The sequence below is a fragment of the Microtus oregoni genome, unplaced genomic scaffold, assembly GCF_018167655.1.
Source record: "Microtus oregoni isolate MIOR12 unplaced genomic scaffold, Mior012 000020F_ref0000438, whole genome shotgun sequence".
NCBI classification, from domain to species: domain Eukaryota; kingdom Metazoa; phylum Chordata; class Mammalia; order Rodentia; family Cricetidae; genus Microtus; species Microtus oregoni.
Genome location: NW_024543079.1, coordinates 22,232,579 through 22,258,125, shown reverse-complemented (window position 1 = coordinate 22,258,125; position 25,547 = coordinate 22,232,579). Strand labels below are relative to the sequence as shown.

Sequence of the window (25,547 nt, the reverse complement as noted above, 5' to 3'; positions counted from 1 at the left end):
ATGCAGTAGTTCAGTCAATCCCGCAATCTGTTTTTCTCAAATGAGGGTAGATAATGGAGACGCCGTTCTTTACAAGTCTTCAGGCTTTTAAATTCTGATAAAATCAGGATTCTTCACTGGGTCCTGCCCCAGCTCTGAATTAAACCACTTTAAATGTAATTACGGAACCTGGCCTTCCATCAGGAACATCCATTTAAAGCATTGATTGGCCAGGCTGCTCCGCGAGGCTCTTTATGAGCAAACGATTGCAATGGGGCCAGAACTGTAATTTATCAAGGCAAAAAAGCAGGTAAATACTTTATTAGTGGTAATGAGAGGGTTGCCAGCTAACTGAATCTCTTCTTCCCTCACCAGCTACTTCACGGAGCCGTGGTGCATGGCCCTCTTCCACGATCGTTTTATTGATCTCAGGAAAGAGTTGCGCCAAATCTTAAACTCTAAGCAGGTAAGCGTGATTAATGGATGCATGAGTGTTATTCCTTTGCAAATTGTGAGCAGTTGACAGCCGTTGATCATTTGGACTTTCCCCTGCATTCCCATCTCACAGTGGTGTTTTAGCAGCCCTGTGCTTCCTTAAATAAACTCTGGAGTCTATCAATGTAGACAGTGATGTTCAGGGATAGTGACTTTTCCTTAGACCCTTTTCTGGACACTACATTGCTCTTGCATTTTTATGAGTAGCTTTGTCTTCATGATCAGCTAACTGTGTTGACTGAAAACTAGAGATGAGTTGTTTTTCCTGCTGCCTAGAATGAAAATTGCATTCCTTTAGTTTTCTGTCTGTTATTGTTGAGGATACATGAGTGTGTGTGTGTGTGTGTGTGTGTGTGTGTGTGTGGCACCACGTGTGTATCTGTGTTTAAAAAATATAAAAATACCAGGTCTAGGGGCCTGTGTCTCTAAGCCCAGCACTTTGGCAATGATGCAGGAAGCTGGGGGGTTCGTGGTGATTCTCTGCTACATAGCAAGTTCCAGACTTGCCTAACCTACACAAGACTGACCCAAAACAACCGCCACCACCCCCCGCAAAATAAATGAATGAATGAATAAATAAATAAATAAATATCAAAGAGAAGTCACCCCAGTGTCAGAATACACTCCTTTTATAGCTAAAACATCTCCCTCAATATGATAGAGAATTATCTGGAAACTAGGCGCCATGTCCTGATGCTCCAAGCTCAGCCCATGCCTCTGTGGAGATAAGGAGGTATTTGTGAAACTTCACACTAATTCTTCTGATATTCTTAAAGTTTGAAGAAAGTTAGTGTCTTTGCTCAGGGAGGTGGGATATCCATCCCAGACTCCATCTTGTTTCAGAGAGACAACATGCCTGGGTCTTTATTAGTTTCTATCTCATTTTGATGTCTTAAGGAACTTCAGAATGTCCCCTCTGGTCACAGGATCTTCAACCTTGCATATTCTGTGGTAGAGCCACCATACTGGACAGCCTAGATTTATGTAGCCCCGATCATATTCCAGCCCCAGCTTATACCACCTCACTTAAAGGTGGGTGGCAGGACCTCCTAGACCTTACACCGAAGGAGACACCAAAGCTTAATCACCCTCCATAGCTGAGTTACACAGTAGTTTGGTGACCAAGCTTCCAAACTCAAAGCTCTCCCTCTCCAGCTGGGAAAGGAGGATTGGGGCCATGCAGGGTCAAATCACCAGCTCATCTTCCCCCTTCCATTTCCAGTACGATTCCTCGGGAGACTGCTCCAAAATGTAGGCAATTTACTAATCTGAACTAGATTCCAACTAGCATAGTTTTAGACTTTAAATGAAAATGGCACACCTTAGGGTCCACGTAGGTAAAAGCCCAGCAGGTCAGTGTCACTAGGAAATATTTACATTAAAGAGTCAAAGTCTCCACAAGCTTGGATGCTTCCAGTTAATCCCATACAGCCTTGGGGGAGAAGCAATGTGAGCACGCACGAAAGTCACACAGTGCTTATGTCATTCAGACTGGAGCGTGTGTATAGACACTCCCTGAACACAGTACCCTTAAGGATGCTGAAGCATGTGCTCAGATGTTTGAGTCCCTTATATAGAATGGAGCAGTGTTTATATAGAACCCACTCATGTTTCTGCATACATCAGATCATCTCTAGATTACTTAAATTGCCTACTAAAACCTTGTGGCGCTTGAACCACATCATTCAGGGAATACTGAAAAGAAAATGGCACATGAACACTGTCAATATAGGTGTAATTTTTTTCTAAGTATTGTTGGTCCCTTGTTCATTGAATCTGTTGGTGTGAAACTTGTGGATACACAGAGCTATATGCTGAAGTTTCTGTACTTATATACTGAAGATGGGTACAGGTCCACAGGCCCTGTGCTCCATCCTGGAGCCTGGAGGAGGTCTGCTCAGGTTGAAGACAAACCTAGCGCTTACTGTCTTTACTTGACGTCTTGGACACCTCCCCTCCTCTCAAAACGTGATCTGCCGAAAGCTGCCATAGGAGCAAAGACTCGTCTATCCCCGAGTGACCCCAACAAAGCTTTCCGAGCCCCACCTTTGAGCTCCTTGATTAACCCTTTGCACAGTCCTCAGGGCTTTTAGGATACAGGTGGTGTTTTCTTGTTACTAGCCAGCTTCTGATATAAATACTGAAAAGCGGAGAACTTAAACATATTTTAGCATAATTGTTACCACTGACCATACTTTCTTCAATAAAATTCAATTTCCTAAAGCATCATTTTTCCGGGATTTAGAGGAATGGGAAGCCTGGGTGAACAGGCAAGCATGAAGGGTGGCTTAGGACAGTGAGACTATTCTGTGTGACACCGCAGCATTACGCCATTGTCTAAACTCACGAAATGCTGGGCACACTAACAACGATGCATCAGTGTTGAGCAAGCGTTGAGAAACTGTTAAACGCATCAGCACCCATCACGTTTGCCAAGATCCCTCAAGGCTCCCTCAAAGTTTCGTCCGCAGCTTGACTTTAGCTGCGAGCCAGCTTGCTGTGCCGACTCGGGACAGGAGTGGCTTTTGATCCAAGCCGACGAGCACGCTGAGGACTTCTAATCATTCCTGTGGGTTTTCCAGGCAGAGGGTGTGGCCTGCTTCACCGAGGACCAGGGGAAGAACCTCGGTGGGCACCGTTCTGCTTTTAGCATTTCCATTTGTCAAGTGGGAAAGCCACACAGAGAAGGGGTATGTGGTGTGGTGCCTGCCTCTATGCAGATTTAGGGTCACTTTGGGAAAACCTTCAGGTCCCACAGAACAAGGCCTAGCTGGTCCCTCCAGACAGAAGAGCAGCGAAAGGGATGTGTGCCAGAACTGGGGAGCAAAAGATGGTTCTGCCATTCCAGCCACCACCAACTAAGAGTGGGGGTGACAGCCCCAGCACTGAAACTGCCTGGGTGAGCCATGACCACACAGTCATGTAGGACAAGAGGAAAATAGAAAGGGTAGCTGCATTAAAGAATAGCAGAAATCCTTTTTCTTAAATGTTTTAACCAGTTCATGTCCCTTTCTAGTTTATCACCAAGTAGTACAGGATCTCAAACATTAAGTATAGCATCTTTGGTGTTTCAGTTTTTAATTATGTTAATGAACATTACATTTCATCTATGGATGAAGCCTACAGGTCACTGGCCATAGTCCAATTTTGTATAGTCAAAACTCACTCTTCTAATTTCTTTAAGAGAGAAGTAACTTATGTGCCCTTAATAGCAGAACCTCACAGCTCACAGCCATCTGTAACTTTAGCTCCAGGCACGCACGCACGCGCGCGCACACACACACACACACACACACAAATAAACATAAAAATAAATATATTTGTAAAAACAGGAATGAGCGATTTCAAATGCTAGCCCTGAGTCACACTTCCATAAGGTATGCCATACCATCCATAAGGAACTAGAGTAAGAAAACAAACTGAATTAAATAGCTGAAGGAGGAAAGGAAGAGGAGGGAGGGAGGAAGGGAAGAAGGGAGGGAAGGAAGAAGGAAGGAAGAGAGGGAGGGAGGAAGGAAGGAAAGATCTTTAAAAATAGAGCAGAGAGAAGTAAGTGAACTGGAGACTGGGAAAATAATAGTGAGAACAAAAGCTGTTGTTTGAAAGATCAACAAAATCCTAAGCCTTTGGTCAGACTTATAAATTACTAGATCAGAAACAAAAGCAAAGACATTCCTGTAGGCTTATAAAAACCAGAAAGCATTTTCAGAGACTATTATAAATAACGAGAAGATACCTGGATGAAAGTGACAAACTCCTAGAAACACAGAAACTAGAAACTGACCCAAGAAGAAGCAGAAAATCTCCACAGATCTATAACGAAGACATTGAATCAATAAGCAAAAACCTCTCACCAGGGCAGGGAATGTGGCTCGGTCAGTAAGTGCTGGCTATGCAAAACCAAGGGCCAGAGTTGAGTCCCCGGCACACACATAGAAAGCCAGGTGATGTGGCATCTGCTTGTAATCCCAGTGCTAGGGAGGCAGAGACGAAACAAGTGGTTATCTGACTTACTGACCTGCCAGTCCATGCTGTATGGCTGGGTCCAGGCCAATGAGAGACACACAGTGGCTGACACCCCAGGAAAACACCCAGAGCTGACCTCTGCCCTCCATGGGCACATGAAAGCAGACACCCATCTCAACAAAGGTAAACTCGGGTAGATGACTTCCTTAGTGACTTGCACCAGACATTTAAAGAAATAACACCAGTCTTCCCTGAACTCTTTCAAAACAAATAGGAGAGAGGACCCTTACCCTGATACCATGGCCAGGCAAAGGCATCACAAGAATAAACTCTAAGAAAAAGATGGATTTAAATGTGAAAACCGAGGGGTCCTCGAAATCAGCACAAGACTCCTCCAAGATGAAGTTCTCAGCACAAAGTGGGGACAAAGGGCAGGGAATAAGAGACAAACAGGAGATAGAGGATGAGGGAGAAGGGGAAAGAAACAAGGGATGGAGGAAGGGATATTTGTCCCAGAGGGACAAAGGACTACTGCCTCTGGAGAGAGAGGAGACGTGGCCCATAAGCAAGAGGCAGTTTATAAAGGGAAAAAGGGGTACCCTGTTTTAGGATGAGTTTGTTTTGATTGGGCGTGTTAATTAGGGCAGCTGAAAGAAGGCTTTCGATTGCCAAACTTCAGTACTTTTATAGCTCAACCTCAGTAGTCAGCCTCCTGAGGAGAAAGTGGCCAAATAAGGAACAGGCTTTGGGGATGTAATCTAAAGGTTTTGCAAGGAAGAAGGAATGGAGGAGAAGGGTAGGACAAGCATTACTATCATGTTTGCCCTGCTCAGGCCTGCTAGAGCCCCTTCCAAAACTCTACCGAGTTTTCTCTGTCCCTCCAGGCACGCCCCAAATAACGGCCTGGAGACTTCTTACTAATTATGGACGCTTAGCCTGTAGCTTAGGCTCGTTCCTAACTAGTCTTTATAACTAGTCTTTATAACTAGTCTTTATAACTTAAATCATCCCATTTCTATTCATCTACCTCCTACCACATGGTTCACGACTGCTGCCTCTCCTCCTGCATGTCTTGTGTCCCCCGGACCACTGGCAACCCTGCCAGTCATCTGGAGTTCTTCCTCCTTGTGTTTTCTTTCTCTGCCCAGAGTCCTGCCTACCTATTGGCTGTTTTAGTACACCAACCACAGCAATGCATCTTCACAGTGTACAGATATCCTACAAAAAAAAAAATCCTCCACTGCAACATTAACAACCAAATCCATCAGCATGTTAAAAGGATTACACATCATTACAACATGGGATTTACCCTGGGAATGTGAGTAGGCTAGTACACACACACACACACACACACACGCACACACACACACCAAAACCAAAAAGCAACACAACACAGTATTCTACAGTGAGGTGGGGAAGAAAACAATGTCATCTCCTCTGAAAACTAAGGCCAGGTATGGTGTCCAACACCTTTAATCACAGTGCTGGGGAGGAGGGACTAGGGGCTGAGGAATTAGGGAGTCAAGGTCAGCCTCAGCTATATAGCAAATTTTAAGATACCCTCTCCATGAGGTATTGTTTCCAACAACAGAACAAAAAAGGAAAGAAAGGGAGAAAAGGAAATGTTTTAAAAATGAAAATACACTTCATAATTTAAACACCAGCAGTAGGGTCAGGGTTAGGCAGCTCCGTGGCTAAGAGGGGAACCCAAGTTCAGATCTGAGCACTCATATCAGGCTGTTCACAACTCCCTGTAACTCCAGCTCCAGTGGATCCTATGCCTTCTGCTGGCCTCCATGGGCATACCCACACATGTGGCATTCACACAGATATACACACATTAAAAAACTAGCAGTAGAAGGAAATGTCCCATATCTGATAAATTATGAAAATCCACAGCTAATATCAGACTGATGGTGAATAGCTGAAAGCTGAAGGCTTACCCTGGAAGGCTAGAATAAGGCAAAGATGTCTCCTTCTACCACTTATGTTCAACACTGCCCTGGAAGACAATTAAGATTGTCTAATCAGAGCAAATAAACAAGAAAGAAGAAATAAGAGGCACCTGCCTTAGAAAGGGGTAAGTAAAGCTATGACTTTTCTCAGATGACATAATTCTAACGAATCCAGAAAATAATAAAGGTAACAATGCACTTGGCAAAATTGCGGGATACAAGAGCAACACACGCAGTCAGCTGTCTGCATGAATAGAATGAAATGAATAAGATGAAATTAAGAAAATAGTTCTGCTTGTAGTAACATGAAAAAATAAAATACTTGGGACTCAATTTAATTAAAGTAGCACAACACTGGACACTGAAAAGCTACCCAGTGTTCTGGAAGATTCAGAAACTTAAATAAATAGGACATCATGTCCATAGGCTTATTAGAGACAGTTTTGTTAAGATGGCAGCACCACCCAGAACATTCTACAGACTCAGTGAAATCCTATCAGAATCCCAAAGGCATTTGTTTATGGACGTAGAAAGGTTCACATAGAAATACAAGAGATTTCTAATGGCCCAAACTGTCTTCCAGAGACTGCAGAACAAAGAAGGTGGAAGGCTTCACACTTTCTGACTTCAGCCCTTACTTCAAAGCAACAGTAACAAATCAGTGTGATACTAAATAACGACAGCCACATAGAGTAACAGAATAAAACTAAACTAAAGTCCTGGATGTAACCAGGCATTAGAACTCACACCTGGAATTCCTCAGGATTTGGGAGGCTGAGGCAGGAGGATCAAGACCAGTCTCAGTTACACAGTGAGTTTCCAGAATAAACAAATAAACAAACAAATATGCAAACAAGTAAGTGTGAGTCTACACATATGCTCATTTACACGAGAAGATGTTCAATGATATTAATCATTAGGGCAGTAAAAATCAGAACAACAATGGCATACAACTACACATTCACTGAAGTGACCGTAATTTAAAAAAAAAAAATTTAAAGGACAAAACTAGAGAAAGATGACCCAGACCCAGCAGTTAAGAGCACTGCCTGCTCTTCCAGAAGACCTTACTTCAAGTCTTAGTACCCCCATGTCAGATCCTACTTGTCAGTAACTCCAGGTCCAGGGGTTCTGACACCTTCTTCTGGACTCAACCTGCATAAGACGCACACATGGTATACATGTGGGTGAAACACTCATACTCAGGAAAATGAATCTTTTTGAAAAAAGACAGTAAATGTGGGGGAAATAGCATCCTCACACAGCTGCTAGTGAGGATGCAAAGGTAAGCAGTCACTATGAAAAGGAATTTGATTCCTAAAATAGTTACAGAGAATAGCCCTCTGACCCAGCAACTGTATTTTTAGGTATCTTATTTCTTTGAAGACGTGAAAGGTATTCAAATGAATGCCTGTACACAAATACGCAAAGCACTCAGAATAGTTAGACAGGGGAAACCACCCACATGTCCGTCAGCATATCAATGGATAAACCAATGTGGTCTCTTCACACATGTAATAGTACTCAGTCAAGAAAAAATAATGAGCCCCAAAGTCATCTTCCAGGACAAAAGCCTGTGATCTTCTCAGCAGAGACATGACCTTCTGTCCTAAACACAAGCTCACAGCATCATACTCAGAGATCAGGGACAGGGAAAAAGCACCCATTCTTGCCAATTCCATTCAATAATAGTACAAAATATTCCAGCCAGAGCAGCTAGACAAGAAAACAAAATAAGTGGCTTCTGTGTTAGTTACGCTTCTGTGGCTGTGAGAAAGAAAATACCAAGACCGGAAGGAACTTGTGGAAGAAAGACGTTTCTTTCTCCTTCCTTCCTTCCTTCCTTCCTTCCTGTCTGTCTTTCTGTCTCTCTCTCTCCCTCCCTTCCTTCCTTCCTTCCTTCCTTCCTCTCTTTTTTTCTTTCTTGGCATAAAGTTCCAGGAGAGCTCAAAATGGTAGCAGATGGCCAAAGCAGGAAGCTGGGAGCTCACCCTTGTTAGATCAAATAAAGATTGAGGAGAGAGGGAGAGAGAGAGAAAGAAAGAGAGAGAGAGAGAGAGAGAGAGAGAGAGAGAGGAGAAATGATGTGGGAAGTCCCTCTGTATATTCTGTGTTGCTTTTATTGGTTAATGAATAAAAAGACTAATTTGGCCAGTGATAGGACAGAATAGAGCTAGGCAGGGAAAACTAAACTGAATGCTGGGAGAAAATAGGTGGAGTGAGTGAGGCGCCATGTAGCCACCACAGGAGGCAGATGCACCTTAACCTTGTCAGTAAACCACAAACCTTGTGGTATAATATAAAATAAAGGAAATGGGTTAATTTAAGATATAAGAGCTACCCAATGAGAAGCTAGAGCTAATAGGCCAAGCAGTGGTTTAAATAATATAGTTTCTGTGTAATTATTTTGGGTCTGAATGGCCAGGAATGAACCGCCTCCACCAACAGAGAGAAAAAAAGAAAGGAAAAGCCACTTGGTTAACAAAGTCAGTAAGTAGCAGTTAACGCTTTCAATCTACTGGAAGAATTCCTTTTTAAAACTTTCCTTTGATAACTTAAAACATGAATACAATGTATTTAATGAATTAATTTTTAAGGTGTTTTGTTTTAGTTTTTTAATTTTTATTTTCCATATGAGTGTTTTGCCTGCATGTATATCTGTGCACCACTTGCATGCACAGGTCCCAAAGGGGCCAGAAGAGGGTACCAGATCCCCTGGACCTGAAATTACAGACATGACAGCCTCGTGTGAGTGCTGGGAATCAAACTCTGGTCCTCTGGAGAAGTAGCTAGCACTCTTAACCACTAAGTCATCTTTCCATCCCCCTCGCCAATTGATTTTTTAAACAAAGATGCCATACAATGGGGACAGGACAGACTCTTCAATAAGGACAATGAGAAAATTAGACATTCACATACAAAACAACAAAAAAATTATATTCTTATCTGAACACTTATAAAATAGACACAAGAGAACTCCTAGAAGAAAACAGGAGGAAGACTCCTTGATGTCTGGACAAGAATTTTCTAGATATAACCCAAGCACAGGCAAGAAAAGCAGAAATGAAGAAGTGGGTCTAGGTCCAACTGAAAAGCTGCCAATACAGCAGAGAGATGATGAACAGAATCCATACAACCCATGGGTTGTGATGAAGCATTTGCAGTCACATACTGGATAAGGGCCTAATATCCACAGTATACATGGGACTTAAATCAGTTTGATAACAAAACAAATAAAATAACTAATTAAAAAAAATAGGCAAATGACCTGAAAGACATTTGTCAAAGGGAAACCTACAAATTGTCAGCTGATAAACATGAAAAAAATGGTTAACACCTCTAAGGATTGAAAATTAAAAACACAGCAAGCCACTTCCAGACCCTGTTAGAGTCCTGCTGGAAAAGAGTTAGAAGCCTGGAGAAGACACAGACAAAAGAAACCTGTTGAACACTGATGGTGGGAACGTAAGTGAGGCCATCCTGGAAAGTAGCACAGAGGTCACAGATGAAGCCACCATGTGATCAACAGATCTGCTTCCGGGTATATCTCGAGAGGAGTTCATTAAGAGATGGGTGTGTGGAAGACATGTCTACACTCCAGTGTTCACTGCAGCAGCAATAGCCAAGATACAGGAACAACCTAGTTGCGCATCCATGGGTCAATGGATAAAGAAAACATGGTGTGCATACGTAGTAGAACACTGTTCAGCCCTAAGATGAGTCGGTCCATGCAACAATGTGCGTTAGCTTGTTGCTAAGTGAAAGAAGCCGGGCTCTGCATAATCTCACAGAATCTGAAGAGCCAAGAATGGTGGCTGCAGGGAGCTGACCAGGCCGGGAGAATGGGGGAAGGGGAGAGGTTGTTTTGACAAGAAAAAGTTTTAGTCACCTATTGTATAGCCTGGTCACTGATGCTAATGATAATGCAGTTATTCCAGTTTTATCCTAAGGGTGGGTTTGAAACGTCCTTACCACAGAGATGGTGAGGATATGCAGTATTGGATATGCTAGTTGGCCTTAATCATCTCACCATGCATCATAACATTACATGGTACCCCATAAATATACACAATTATTATGAGCTAAAACTGAAATTTAAACATAAGGAAATTTCAGAAGACTATAAAAAAAAGCCAAGACATTATGTTAAGTCAAAGAAGCCAGACACACTAGGGGCACTTGGAGGTGAGCTGGTGGCAGATAAGCACAATGTGAGGGAAGAAGTCACAAGTATTGTTCTGTGATCTTACACACACACACACACACACACACACACACACCTCCAACCACTGCAGAACAGCCTTGTACAGTAACAAGCCCCTCTTTCTATCAGTTCAATGCTTCATGTTTGCCAGATAGAATCCTCCAGAAAAACTGTAAAAAGAACAAGCTTCCTGTGGACAGCAGCTTGTCTCCACGGACTGTGCCGGAACGTCAATGTTTTCGCACTCCGGCCGATGGTTCCAGGCATCAGTTGCCTTTCCCCAGCCCACCATTCTGCTCTCAATCTCCATTTCTGTGCCATATCCTGACTGCTCTAAACACCATGTTTATAATCTCTCAAACCTGGTCATACTTTGCTTAAACAGCCAGATGGTCATGTGCCTCCAGACGGCTTGCGTCTTCAGTCTGTGCCAGTCCAGTAGAACGCCACAATGAACTCCTATTCCTTTTTCTATTTGAAATCCACAGGCCTGTTAGAATTTGGTGTAAATACACTGTGGCTTTTGTTTGAGAGGATGATCAGTAGTCACCGTGATGGCAGGATCACACAGCTCAAAATCCTTAGTCACAACCCTGCTGTAGCTGGTCAGGGTCCTGTAACAAGGGCCACCTGAGGGATCGGAGTGGCATGCAGGGGCAGAATGTGCGCTGTGCAGTGCAGCCTCACAACGTGTGTGTCTCAAAATGTTACAAGCTGTCCGAAAACCTCTGCTTTTTATGGATTGTGCACAGTCTAACAGAACTTAACTCTTCCTGGGTCATGTGTTTAAGGAGGCTAATTAAAATTTCTACCGAGAACATTATTCTGAAGGTCTTAAACAATACCCCTTAGCAAGGCCCAAGGCAATAAACCACCAGAAATCTCGGGTTGTTGTGTCCAAATGTTAAAGCAATCAGCTAACTGTTATCTGAAAAACTAAGGGCTTAAGACCATCATCCTTGTTAGTAACAGCATGTTACATGATAAAAAAGAATCCTCCCACAGAAACATAAAGTGTGCGGTGGCATTGTCTGAGGTGCCCTCGAAAGGAGCCAGGGACTGGGGTGGACAGGGGGACAGAACCCCGCATCCCTGCGTTTCTGTCATCCAGGAAGCAAACACTGCAGGTAAGTGACAGATGACGGTGGTGGCTGTCCGGTGGTGTGAGTGTACTGAACTGCCCACTGAAAATGCTAAGAACAGCAGTGTGCGCTACCTGTGTTTCTTCACCTTTGTGAATCATTTTTAAAAAGCTCCCATCCTTGGGGAGCCGACCCAGCCCTGCTGTGGTGGTGCTGAGTCCCAGGAAGCTCTGACTCTGGCCTCTTGACTGCTTTCACAGGAGGCCGACAAGCCTTCCATGGAGCAGCTGGCCTACAAGATAGTGGATGAGGAAATAAACCTGAATGAGAAGCCCCAGAAATACCTCCAAAGGGTTTTCGAGGAGTCCATCTACAAAAACCTACTGGAGAAGAGCATCCTGGATTACCTTCATTACAACCAGTCCCACCTGCCCATGTACGCGTGGCCCGGCATCATTTAACTGCAGCCAGAGGTCCCGCTGGCATCACTTCCTCTCTCAGGTCAGCCGTCCCCTGCCCCCCCCCCCCCCCCCCCCCCCCCCGTCCACGCTCTCCCCCCCCCCGTGGTTTCCTGGTGCTCCAGTAGGTGGCGCTCGTCTGTGCGGCACTGCTAAGCCAGGGAGCTTTTACAAACACAGGCAGGTTCTCTGCAGAATAATCCACTCTAGCAATAAAATGAACTCCTACTGAGCAGAACTTGTTTTTACCTTGTGTGTGAGTCTGTTTGATTTCCTGGAGTGTTCTGATGCCACTTCTATTAGCTCTTCCTATGCGTACCAAGTAATAGTGGGTGATATAAAAATAAAACCGTGCACACAGAATAGAAAATTGGTAAACGGACAAGGAGAAATTAAATCTGTCAACTACCCTCAGGAGGACTGGGTAGAACCTACCTGGCCTTTTGAAACCAAGAAGGCTACTTTCGCAGCCAGTTTTGGTCTTTTGGTTGTTTTGCTTTTTGAAAAATCATTTTGCTGTTTATGAACATAAAGACTAAGAAAAATTGGAAGACTAGGAAATTCACACACAGATTTCAAATTCTAAAAATGTAGAGGGAAATTAATCTAGTTCATTTTCTTTGACTCTGATCTCCCCAGGGGCGGGGGGGGGGGTGAGGTAGGAGGAAGTCTGGTCCCTAGCGTGTCCGATGTGGATCAGAATTGGTTTTTTTTTTTCTCCTTTCTGGCACAACCAGAGGATGAGGCAGGAGGATCATCATGAATTCAAGGCCAGTCTGAGCTGAATAGTGATTTGGAAGCCAGCCTGGACTGCAAAGTGGTACTATCTGGAAGAAAGTGGGGAGAGAGAGGGAGAGAAGAAGAAAGGGAGGAGGGTTGCAAGCAAGCAACCTTCTCTTATAAAGCAAGTTTTAATTGCCATCCTCCAAATGCACATGAATTCAGAAACAAACAGGAACAGCATGAGGCAACTGAGCCACAATAGGGCTTGGTTTTTATGTACACATTATGGGTTTGATCACACACACACAAAGGCACAGTGGCAAGATTCTCCCAGCTTCCACAAGGCAAAATGGGAGCTAGCAATCCAGAAGTCTACACCCAGCATCCACCTCCGCTGCAAGCTGCCTTGACACTTGGAGCAAGCAAGTTGCTTGGCACCTCACACAACAAAATTGTTCCAGAATACGAAACTTCCATTTTTCTGCAGTCAGGCCAAAGCAAGTAAGAAATGCCACTAATTCCTGCACACATAGGTTTTACACAAAAGCAGGGGGTATTGATGGGGGAGGGCAGCAATGGCCATATGGTATAAATTGTGTCACTTCAATGGGAACCAATTTCTGCTGGTCCACGCTTCAGAATTCACACCCAACACATATTTCACGGTCATCGACTCAGGCACCAGGCTCTCTTCCCTTGCTCTTCCAGCTCCTGAGAGGACCTGGATCAAACTCCTCAGCAAACGTTTGGGTGACAGGCCCTGGGATACTACTGGCCTAGAGATTAACAGAACAAAGTCAGTGAGCCGGTTTAACAGTTATGACTTTTGTGGCCAACTATTACCATGATAAAGCCTCTAGTTACACAAACGTGACCCCAGATGACTACGTTAACCTTAACAGCAAGTCCTGCACAAATCTGCTCACAAGGGTGTTTTCTTTGCTGCCTTTAAAAGGGGAGTCGTGGACATCCCAACACAGGCAGCACATCTGAAGCATCCTGTAGCCTACAATAGGTGTCCATTGACATTTTAATCCTCGTCCCACTCTTAAGAACGCAAGTTTCTGATACTGGAACGTTTGGCATATATGTGCAGTCATTGAGAACAAGCTTCCTAAGAAAGGAAGCCCCCACAGCCATTGGTCATAGCTTGAAACTGTCTCTTTTAAGGGCTTCAGGAGAATAGAGGCCACCATAAAAATTCAGAGACTACACTGGAACATCTCAGAGGGTCTGTCTTGGAATTGCATTGTTTTAACCAGAAAACACCAAAGTTAAATTTTCAAATGCTGCTTTGCTAATACTGCTAATGTTCTCATAGATGTCAGGTTTTAGAAAAACAGCGTACCCTCCACCTTGCTATAAATACCTTCTTGTGGGTTTTACTGCGTTCAAATTTCACAGGAACTCAAAAGAAAAATAAGAAATGGTGTGAAAGAGAAAGAAAACCTGCCTGGAGGATAAAAATCAGCCAATCAATATTGAGAGAGAGAGAGAGAGAGAGAGAGAGAGAGAGAGAGAGAGATTAAACACTTAGGAACACAAGGACAGAATGCAGTTGGGCCAGCCAGTCTTAACAGGGTCGGACTGGAAAGTCGCGTGTGTGAGGAGCTGTTGATTGTTTTCTGGCTGAGAGAAGTGAAGATAAGGCCGGCAGAAAGTAAGCGCGGGGCCGGGGCGGGAGCCCGGCAGCTGTATGCTAATGCTCACAGAAACCCAGCCTCCGCGTCCCCCATTAAAGCAGGCGACCAGGAGGCCACACATCACTGAACAAATAGGCTCTCTCTAGACAAATAAAATAACACACGTTGGCCTCTAGGTTGTGGGGGGGGGGGATGAGAAGAGTGGGGGAAGATTGAGGGAGGGAAAAAGAGAAGGTAAGAGTGGAAGAGGGAGAGAAGGAGGAGGGGACTGAGGGAGGACAGAGATGGAGGGAGGACTGTGATGAGGCAGGGGGAAGGGATTGTCAAGATCTGCGAAGAAACACTGCGGGGGAGGGGGCAGGAAGAGATGGGGAGAGGGAAAGTCTGAGGTCGAGGGGCGACTGGAAGTGAGGAGGAAGACCAGGAGAGAGGTGGAGAGGAAAAGACAGGAAGACTGGCCTAAAGAGAGGTGGTGCGTGGGGTGGAGAGGTGGGGGAAAGGATGACAGGAAGGAGGGAGGGAGGGAAAAACAGTCAAAGGAGGTGTGGGAGAAAGCAAGCTCCGAGGATAAGTTGTAAGAGAAACGTGCCTGAACTCAAGGGCAGAAACAGGCCCAGGCCAAAAGTGCCCCTCAGGTTCCCAGAGGATGGTGATGTGAAATGTGGGGTGTCGGCCCTGGCATCGCCGGCCTCTGTGGTGGGTTTGACTCCGCTTCTGTGGTTCATTTTTACCTCTGCACCCAGGTTCTTTGTCAACCCGGCCTGGTCAGCGCTGTCCAGCGCTCTGCTCGCCCGAAGGTTCTAGCGGAGACATTCCCACATTTTCTGGCTTGGCCAGCACCATCCCTCTAGCTGCCAGCCCTGGGTCCAACCACCCTACGTCCTCCCTTACTGTCCCTATCCAATGCAAAAACAAACAGCCCTGAGGGCACTCCAAAATGTGTGCGGTGGCCCGACGGCACAGGGGTGGGGTGGGGTGGTGGTATGAAAGCGGTGGCTTCATAATGGGTGCGCGGCAGATTGTACGGGGCCCTGGGCTCTGGAGGGGAGGGGACACTCGAGTGCGTCCCCCCAGCGCCCAGCGCCCAGCGCGGCCTCGCGGCTTCACCCTTGTTCGATCTCTTTCATGCACTCTCCTTTTGTGTGGAATTATTTAAACGGGAGATCCGTGGCAGCTTTATGCTAATGTGCCGAACAAAGGCAGCGGCCTACAGGGCGGGGAGGCCCGGAAGGTGCCCAGAGGCCGGACTGGGCCGGGAGGGGCGGCGGCATCCCGCCTGCGCGTGTCTCTCGCGTGCCCCTGGGACTGACAAGACAACCCTTCATTCCTGCAAACACAAAGCTTCTGGACTCTGGCCCCTCCGGGAGCTGGCGGTGGCCATGGGACGATAGGGCTCGGTGCCTTCCAGTCGTGGCTTGTGGGAACCGGGGAGGGGGGGGTAGGAGGGAGCTGGGGGCTTCTGTTAAATCAAGAGAGCCGGCTGCTGCAGAATGGCAGAGAGGACCAGAGACACTCACCCAGACACACACACACACACACACACACAACCTTGTGTCTCCAGAAGCTCTCCCTGCCCCTGCCCACGAAGGGCTGAGACCCCTGACCCGTGGGTCTCCTTCAGAGTGGCCAAAGCTGTTAGTACAACTCCAGACCCGCGGCTAAATTCCGGAAGACTGTACTTAGTACCCAGACACTCAGTTTCTAGAAACTCCCAGTCGTGTAAACTTTCTTTCGGAGCAGAGCTGAGGGTCACAGTGAGTCCTAACGCTTGCCCCCGACGGCAAGCGCATACACAGAAATAGAAGAGGGTGGTACACAGCCAACGTCCAGTTATGCCGCCTGGGAAACTGGTACTCACACCCCATTCTGCATGGACACGCACTGGAGAGGCCTGGGAGGTTTTCCCAAGCTGTCCCTGCCAGAAAGGAGTCCTCGTTTTGGTGTCCCAGAGGGACACTTCAGTGATCTGCCTCCCACCAACTCCGTTAAGTACTCCCCCCCCCTTACAAAGAAGGAAAAGTAGCTCAAGGTTTCCCCACCCCTGCTCCCTGCGTCCATTATTCTGGATCTCAGTGTAGAGAAGCAGGCCGCGGGCGCGCTTTGCTCTTTCCAGGAGTAAAACACATCGCTTGTTCCCTGCAGGCAGCAAGTTCTGAGAAAATTCCGCAGACTCCGGTGGAGACTCACCACCACTGCTGGACTGCACCTGCTGAAGGGTGGTTGAAGCGTGCAGGTGTCTGAGCGCGCAGCCTCACTTTCCAAGTTTCCATTTAACTGTACCGGCGTGAAAAACATCCATTGAAAATCTGCATAGATTTCCCTGACTAAATCAAGAGCCCTGTTTGAATTCCCTCAAGCAAAGATTTTTTTTTTCTCCAGTTGTTGGTCATATGCATCCCCCTCCCACCCAACACACACCTTCTTTACAATTATTAGTGGGTTTTTTTTGTTTGTTTAAGAATTCACTAGACAACTAACTCTTCCGGTAGTGTTTTGAATAAAAAGAGTGTTACATACGCAAGACTCAATATCCTGTTGGGGGGAGACCGTCGAGCCCTGCCCTATTATTCTACAACCCAGATGGGATTCGTGATTAGAAAATAAAATTGGTCAGCCCTGTCCCGGAATCCCCCTCTCCCTCCTCTAATTTCATCAGCCGTATTAATCAGCGCTCAGAAGATCAAGGAAATAACACCAGTTATTTTCAGATCGAAACATTCAGGAATTGTAAATCCATTTTAGGATATCTAACTTTTTAAGGACTAGCAACCATCGGAGCATTCCTGTCATGTATTTTTCAGTTAATGAGTTAAAAAAAATCACAGACATAAACTCGTAAGATTCCTCCCCCCTTAGTTAACTCACCTTAATAACTCTCCCCATTACAGTTTATTACTCGAGTGGATTCTATTGAAAAACTGTATTTAATTTCCAAGCCAGGGTATTTTCAGAGGGAAACCCCAAAACAATTAAATGCCTTCAGTGGAATTAGGCGTGACTGAAACTCAGCAAAATCTAGTCTCGGAGAGCATTGCGAGGGGAAAAAAAATGTTTCCTTCACTTTCAGTAAAGTGACATTTTCCCCACAGCTATGACATTTGATGAGTCTCAGCTATTTGTTCCCTGGTGAAGGACAGTCCTGGCTAATGTGCCTTCGTAGGGACCTATTTCTTTCCCCGAGAAATGCAATCTTTTGTGTTTCCTCGGCCCTGGGCCCGGAGGAGGGTCCTAGACAAGTTGCCCGGTCTAGGTCCAAACCGGGTGTAGGGTGTGGAGTGTGTGTACCGGGGGTGTCCTTCGCTCTAGTCTCTTCCCGGTGGCATGAGGGAAGCGGCTGGTCCTCTCAGGCTGCAGCCTCCCTCGGAGGACAGATTGGCCCCCCTTCCCCCCATCCCCCGGCAGCACGCGTCTCTTTTGCGTCCAGATTGGCCGCGACCTGCGCTCAATAGCGGGAGGTTAATTTCCTTCACAAAGGTGAAGGGGGCACGGCTGGGGGGGGGGGGGGTGCCCAGACAGGCGGTTGCTTTATTCCGCAGCGCCTTGATTGGAGCCCTTGATTTAGCATCTGATGTCAACCCGCAGACAAAATGCCCGCTCCGAAAGAAAATGCATGAGGCTTAGCATAGGGTGGAAACCAACTTCACCGCGCGTGGCCTGCTTGGGTCAGCTCCACAGGCATTGCCAACGTCCCGGCCGGACAGGAGGTTCCTGAAACCTAGGTCTGACCTTGGCAAGGACGCCAATCCCCCGGGCTCAGGACCTCAGGGAAAGGAAAGTAAGTTCAGACATTCAAGTTCCATTTGGAAGTCAGCCAGCCAGTCAGGGCTGCAGCCTCGCATCCGCGAACGATCGAAAACGTGCTATGCCAACAGTTTCTCCAACTCGAGAAAAGCTTTTCGAGGCTCATCAGCAGTCAGAGCCTGCGCGCACAGACACCGCGCTCGGCCGAAGCCCGCAGGCCCGACCTGTTTACACTCGGAACCCTGGGGTCCCGCGGCCACGGCTCCCGCCAGCCGCTAGCTATCCCGACTCTGCAGCGCTTTAACCTTCCCGCTGATTTCCTGAACAGCGTGCGGGGCTCCCGCGACCTTCTCCCGCCGCAGCCGCAGCCCTCTGGTCGTCCCCGCCCCCACCCCAACAGCGCGCCCAATTTCCCCTTGGGCTCCGGCTCGCGGATTGAACCCTCCTGACATATTTGGGGCCATTCTTCTCCTTTGTTGCTATTTAGCTCGCGACCCGCGGGTAATCCCCGCGCGGGAGGGGGGCACACATTGTCGTGCTGATGGACGGGCCCATTTGGCGGCTCCGCGCCCCCCGGAGGAGATACACAAAGCCCAGGCACGTGCGCCTCCCCATAGAGGAGCAGCAGACCGTGAAGGGAGGCGGGGCCGGGCGTGTGCCTGGGCCAGGCGGGGCGGCGGCGCCGGGCGCGGCGGGGCGGGGCGGCCGAGGGGTGCGCGCTGGGGCCCCGCGCCCTCAGGTACATCTGCCGCACCTACCGGGCGACCCTCGAGTCCCGGCCCCTTTTTTGCCGCTCCGTCGCCCTCCCACCCTCCCCGGCGGAGGAGCTGCGGACGCGCTGATTGGCTCCGGGGGAAGCGGGAGGCGAGAACAATGGCCCCCTCCCCCCGTTAAAAGGGAGCGGCGCCTGGGCCCGGGGACAGGGACGCGCGTGCAGGGCTCAGAGCCGGGCCAGCCGCTGCCGGTGCTACGCTAGTCCCGAAGCAGCCGCAACGCGTGCAGGCGATGAGCTAGGGGCACTGAGAGCCTCCAGGGCGGGCGGAGCACAGAGGTGGGACTCAGCCAGTGCGTTGCCCTTGCACCACGCCAAAATGCCCCGCGGGTTCCTGGTGAAGCGCAGCAAGAAGTCCACGCCCGTGTCCTACCGAGTCCGGGGCGGCGAGGACGGTGACCGCGCGCTGCTGCTGTCACCCGGCTGCGGGGGCGCCCGCTCCGAGCCCCCAGTGCCAAGCCCCGGGCCACTGCCGCCACCTCCGCCGCCGGCGCTCGCGGAGCGCGCCCATGCAGCGCTCGCCGCCGCGCTTGCCTGCGCGCCAGGTCCGCCGCCACCCCCTACGGGTCCGCGGGCCGCGCACTTTGGCAACCCAGAGGCTGCTCATCCCGCACCTCTCTACAGCCCCACGCGGCCGGTGAGCCGCGAGCATGAGAAGCACAAGTACTTCGAGCGCAGCTTCAACCTCGGCTCGCCGGTGTCAGCCGAGTCCTTCCCTACGCCCGCCGCGCTGCTCGCAGGGGGAAGTGGCGGCGCCAACGGCGTTGGCGGCGGCGGCACCTGCGGCGGAGACGCGCTACTCTTCGCGCCTGCCGAGCTCAAGATGGGCACCGCGTTCTCCGCCGGTGCTGAGGCGGCCCGGGGTCCCGGGCCTGGTCCCCCGCTGTCCTCCGCTGCTGCCCTGCGGCCCCCAGGCAAGCGGCCCGCGCCCCCCGCCACTCTCGCTGCAGAGCCACCCGCCAAGGCAGCCAAGGCCCCCAGCGCCAAAAAGCCCAAGGCCATCCGCAAGCTGCACTTCGAGGACGAGGTGACCACGTCGCCGGTACTGGGGCTCAAGATCAAGGAAGGCCCGGTGGAGGCGCCGCGGGGCCGCGCGGGGGGCGCAACCCGGCCGCTGGGCGAGTTCATCTGCCAGCTGTGCAAGGAGGAGTACGCCGACCCATTCGCGCTGGCGCAGCACAAGTGCTCGCGCATAGTGCGCGTGGAGTACCGCTGCCCAGAGTGCGCCAAGGTCTTCAGCTGCCCGGCCAACCTGGCCTCGCACCGCCGCTGGCACAAACCACGGCCCGCACCTGCCGCGGCCCGTGCGCCTGAGCCCGAAGCCGCCACTAGGGCCGAGGCGCGCGAGGCTGTTGGCGGCGGCAGCGATCGGGACACACCGAGCCCCGGCGGCGTATCCGAGTCAGGCTCCGAGGACGGGCTCTACGAGTGCCACCACTGCGCCAAGAAGTTCCGTCGCCAGGCCTATCTGCGCAAGCACCTGCTGGCACATCATCAGGCGCTGCAGGCCGAAGGCGCGCCGCCGCCGCCGCCGCCACCGCCTCCGGCCGAGGACATACTGGCTTTCTACGCGGGGCCCGATGAAAAGGCGCCCCAGGAGGCCGCGGGCGACGGCGAGGCGGCCGGCGTACTGGGCCTGAGTGCTGCCGCCGAGTGCCACCTGTGCCCAGTGTGCGGGGAGACCTTCCCCAGCAAGGGCGCCCAGGAGCGCCACCTGCGTCTGCTGCACGCTGCCCAGGTGTTCCCCTGCAAGTACTGCCCGGCCACCTTCTACAGCTCCCCGGGTCTTACGCGGCACATCAACAAGTGCCACCCGTCTGAGAATAGACAGGTGATCCTCCTTCAGGTGCCCGTGCGTCCAGCCTGCTAGAGTGCGCCCTCGGTCCCGGCCCCCAGAACTGTGCCTTCACTTGGAGACCCACAAAGAGAGCGCGCCCCCATGTCTGCGCTGGGGTGCCCCCCACCCCTATCCCGGGGTAAAAGTGTCCTCTTCGCTTCTCTCGGTGTAGCGTGATGGTAACCCTGGTCCTCTCGCTGTGACTCCTTTTGGACCCTACCCCCTTTACGTTGTGTACCCCCACCCATGGAGCAACAGGAGTCCGTCTCTTTCTTGTACAGGGGAGAAAAAAAAGCTGTATGCGTTTGTCTCGTGGTTGGAAGCCTCCCCTTGAGGGGCGAAGCTGTTTTTCTTGCTAGTATTCGCTGTGTTCATGGTCTAGAAAATGCGGTTTGCTCTGCCTACCAATCTCTGTTCTCAATGTCTGTAGCGTACGGGTTGTTTTGGGTGAATCTTGAGGAATAAATGCCTTTATATTTCACAGGCTGTAAATTGAACTTCCCACACGATTAGCTTTATTATGGCTTGTGAACTGCTGGAGTCTGGCTTTACCTTTTTGTATGTGAACAAATCAAATTGCTTAAAAAAAAAGAGTTTTCTTTAGTATAGCCACAAATGCCTTGACCTGTTGTCTGTTCGGGATTGTTTTGGGGGGAGGGAGAGGAGTTTTCTCGAGATGCTGTAGTTAGTATCTGCCTCAGTATTTCACAGAAGAGGTTTTGGTTTGATCATCTTTGTTGAGGTAGGACTATATGAATTCCCTTTACATGTATATGTTGATTTATGCGTAATTGTTATTTATTCTTTATTTATTAATATTAATTATGAAGATTATGATATTATTTGATTGCAGATTCTTTTTCGTTTTGTTTTGTGAGCTTTCCCCCTGTCAATTTGACATTTCACTGTGCATTTTAGGAAAGAACCTTTTTACTAAAGGGATCTGCTGAAAGTTTTAACTTTTCTATCTATCCGAGGGAATTACAGACAACATACCATTTTATTCTGCTTGAGGGGCCCCAAGGCTCTTGTACAACCGACAGCTCTTACTTTTAAATGCAATCTCTTTTCTACATACATTATTTTCTTAATTGTTAGCTATTTATAGAAAGCTTCGATAGAACTGTTTCAACTGTATAAATATTTACTATTCAAATAAAATATTTTCAAAGTCAAAATACTGTGGTCTTATTTTAGTATTACATGGCTCCTTCCAAAGAAGATCCAAAATGGACTTTAAATGGTTTTTAGTGGTTTCTTAAAAGTGGCTGTATTTCTATGTTTAGGGAAAACTCCTTCCCTCTCACAAGAGTTGGGGAGTTTTCACAGCTGAACCTGTATTAGATTGTGCCGTTTCTGAGAGAAATGTACTAAAAAGCAAGTTAGAGCAAGCCCTAGCAGCCGGTCAGAGGGGCCTAACTAAGCAAGAAAAAGAATCTGTCCCTATCACCAGTAGACACAGGAATACCATGTTTATTTAACATATTCTTTACTGGTCTATAATTTGGGGGCTAGGTGAAAGTCATTCCTCAAATACAGTGGGAGAGATAATTATCATCATCATCATCAAGGACAACTAGGAAAAAGAAATTTACATATGAGTGTAACACAAGTTAAGCAACTGAGTTTGGAGAAAGGGCTTTAAAATAAGTTTCCAGTCAGGTGAGCCATCTATTGGGTACATGAAGGGGGGGGGGGACACCATCTGTTTGGAGTATTAAATTTAATAACAGGCAATTACAATGTTTTCCGTTATTTGTCACTCAGCTCTTTGAAGAATAGTTCTGTGCCTCACCCACAGTTTTCCAAAAAGTACGAGCAAGCTGCAGAGCCACGTTTCACCAATGAGCGTGCCCTTTGTCTTGTGTAGGTCTGCTAGTTCTTTCCTAATGCCCATTAGGGCTTCCAACCACATTTGCCTCTCTACGAGATCTACGCTGTGGAGATTTCCCTAAAAGAACGTGGATAGACTGAGCAGGGAATGAGAGGTCCAGAATGACTGGTGGGACCTGTAAGGGTTTCCCTCGGAACCACACACCATCCAAGCTACACAACAGTGCATGCATGTTCAGTGGCAGTAGAATTTTTTTTTTTAATAAACATGAAATCTGGCCCTACTCCACAAGTCTAGACCTGTCTCCGGGAACAACAGCTGCCATCTGTGTGTTGGACTCACTGTTTTTGCCCTTGACCACAGGGTGGGAATTCACCTTTATGCGGGCAGACGTGACTGACTTGTCCAGGAGTGGTTCTCTGTCTCCTGGGGCAATATACCTCAGTTAAACAAATGTATTACTTCTCCAAAACAAAACCCAAGATTCTGTGTCTATGTATGTGCTTCTAAGGGAAGCTGCATAGTAAACAGAGATGACTGAAGAGGACCCTGAATTGTAGGCGGGGAGCACTTGGTGACAGATTTTAAAGTAATACTAGTTAGCATAATATTCTGTAATAAGGAAGTCGGCGTTCCTCTTTCCGTGCTTCCTTGGAGAGTGGAAAAGTACACCCTTCTTTTTACTGATGTCAAGGCTGCTGTGGGCAGGCTATGTGTTCTAAGGTCCTTCCAATATTGGGAGGTAATTGGTGGAAGCCAATCCATGATTTCCCATCTTATACCACAGTGGAGGCTTGGTGGTGAAAGGATTGGGGATTAGATTGAGCAACCTGGTTAAGGAGGGAGGGGCCCAAAGAGACAAATAAAGGAATTATTAACTCAGCTCTTTATGTTTAAATGGAGCAAAACAAAAAAGCAAGAAGGTGTTCTGAACTGCTTTGGATGCTCAGTGAGCCTGTGCCTGGAACAGCAGAGAAGCACTGGGTTGACCTCTTTCCTCACGGTCATCGCTGTCCTGAGGCCCAGGGTGCCAAATCACTCACAGGCTTCAGCTTTGCTTCTCTGAGGCTGGAACAGTGGAAGCTCCGAAGGGGGCCTGAGTAGGAACACTGCTTAGGTCTGCTGGCGGCTACAAGTCTTCCCTTCCTTCTGCGTAGCACCATGGACAGAGGAAATCACACCTACTAGCCGCCCAGAATGTTGGTCAGTTTCCGTCTAGAAGGAGGCTGGCTGGACTCCAGCCCTGCAGGTCCAGCGACATTGGGGTGCTTGTTAAGTGCCTTGCGGAGACCTGGGTGACACAGTTGCCTGGTGTGTCTAGGGGTGGGGCACTGCTGGAGAGGGTTCAACACGACGCCTCTACCCATGTTTGCTCTGCTGCTGGTATCCAGTTTCCCCCGTTTTCTTTACTTTTCCTTCCTTCCTTCCTTCCTTCTTTTCTTCTTTATTTACTTCATTCTATAGCTTTCCAGAGTCAAACCAGACAAAAGCAGAAGTGCCTCTTAATCCAACTAAATGGATAATTCTGGAGGAATTTTGGCACCACTAGCCAGACAAAGGACAAAAAGGGTCCCTAGTGAGGGTTGGTCAGGCTCTGTAGCTGTAGTCTGCGTCACTTGGATCCGTCTAGGCTCTGTCTTTACCTGTCAGCCTGAGATAATCTCAGTGATAGATACCATGGGTGGAGCAGGGGTATAAGCACCATGGGGCACCTCAGGGAGCATTCCAAAGTTTTGGAGATAAAAGACAGCACAGACCCCAGAAGGACCTGGTGTTCTTCACACAGGAGGCAACCTCTTTGTTCTAATTGTTGCTTCCATGTGACATCTAGAATTTGCTACAAACCTGCCAACATGTAGCAAGGTTAGCTTGAACAAACTTGCTGTCTTCAAACAATTTTCTGGCAAGTGTCACCCATTAGCTTGTTGTGGGGCCAGGTTAAGATAAACTTTTTGACATCACAGGTATAGAAAGCTGTAATGTTTGGTGGTTGAAGCTATGAGCTGTGGGATTTTCAGAACAGTAAGTAATCAGAACTGTGGAGAGAAATCCATGTGGTGAAAGAACCATAGAGAACTGTAGAGAGGGCCTGGAGGTATGGTTCAGCCATTCAAGGCTAGACTCACAATGAAAAATATAAGAGAACTGTAGAGAGAAATGCACAGGGTGAAACCTGCAGAATTAACAACATGCTAACTCTGATTCTATCTTATTAGCAAGATAGCATGATACAGTGGCTTATAGATGTCAGACTTTAAATCTGTGTTCTGATAAAACAACTAAAAAATAGTAGTCTGAAAATTGTGTGTGTGTGTGTGTGTGTGTGTGTGTGTGTGTGAGAGAGAGAGAGAGAGAGAGAGAGAGAAGGCAAATGCATCTCTGAGTTTCGTCTCATCTTCTATTTGAGAAGTGACTGTCTCTTCTTAATGGACCAGCATTCGGTGAGAGCACTCACAGCAAAGCCTGGTGCACTTGTCACTCTTGAGGTGTCTGTCGACAGTCAGAACAGCAGCAACATGGGAGAAGCTCAGAAGTGAGAGCTGACCCTGTAACTGGAGGAGACTCCCTCTGGACAGACAAGAGCATGTCCACCCAGTGGACTCAGAATGCAGAACAATCTAGGAGCTCTCAGAATGAAAAACCAGACCAGCCTCTGCTGGAAGTCCTGTATTTCTGCATCTCAGAGATCAACTGTCTCTGGCACCTGCCATTTTTGAGCCATGCAGAGTGCAGAGAGGCTATGGCTTAAGGTGACAGAGAAACCCTACTAGCTCTGTGATTCTGGTGGGTCGAGAAATCTTTTGATTTTAACCAGGTGATATTGGGAAGTCCTGTCTTCTTCTAAGTTTGCTAAGGAA

At 48.1% G+C, this 25,547-nt stretch overlaps 2 protein-coding genes across 2 annotated transcripts in view; both read left to right on the top strand.

The window, feature by feature from the left end:
- Cfap61 (cilia and flagella associated protein 61) overlaps positions 1–16,774 on the top strand; it is a 275,906-nt gene extending 259,132 nt beyond the window's left edge. The window contains exons 25-27 of the mRNA XM_041670075.1: positions 355–445; positions 11,942–12,182; positions 16,648–16,774. Coding sequence (XP_041526009.1) covers positions 355–445; positions 11,942–12,142 — 292 coding nt within the window. The 3' untranslated portion in view covers positions 12,143–12,182; positions 16,648–16,774. The remainder of the gene's footprint in view (positions 1–354; positions 446–11,941; positions 12,183–16,647) is intronic.
- Positions 16,775–19,153: 2,379 nt separating this feature from the next.
- On the top strand, positions 19,154–22,018 carry Insm1 (INSM transcriptional repressor 1). Its single transcript, XM_041670076.1, has one exon. It carries the CDS (start codon positions 19,338–19,340, stop codon positions 20,886–20,888), a length of 1,551 nt encoding a protein of 516 aa, XP_041526010.1. The 5' UTR covers positions 19,154–19,337; the 3' UTR covers positions 20,889–22,018.
- Positions 22,019–25,547: the final 3,529 nt, after the last annotated feature.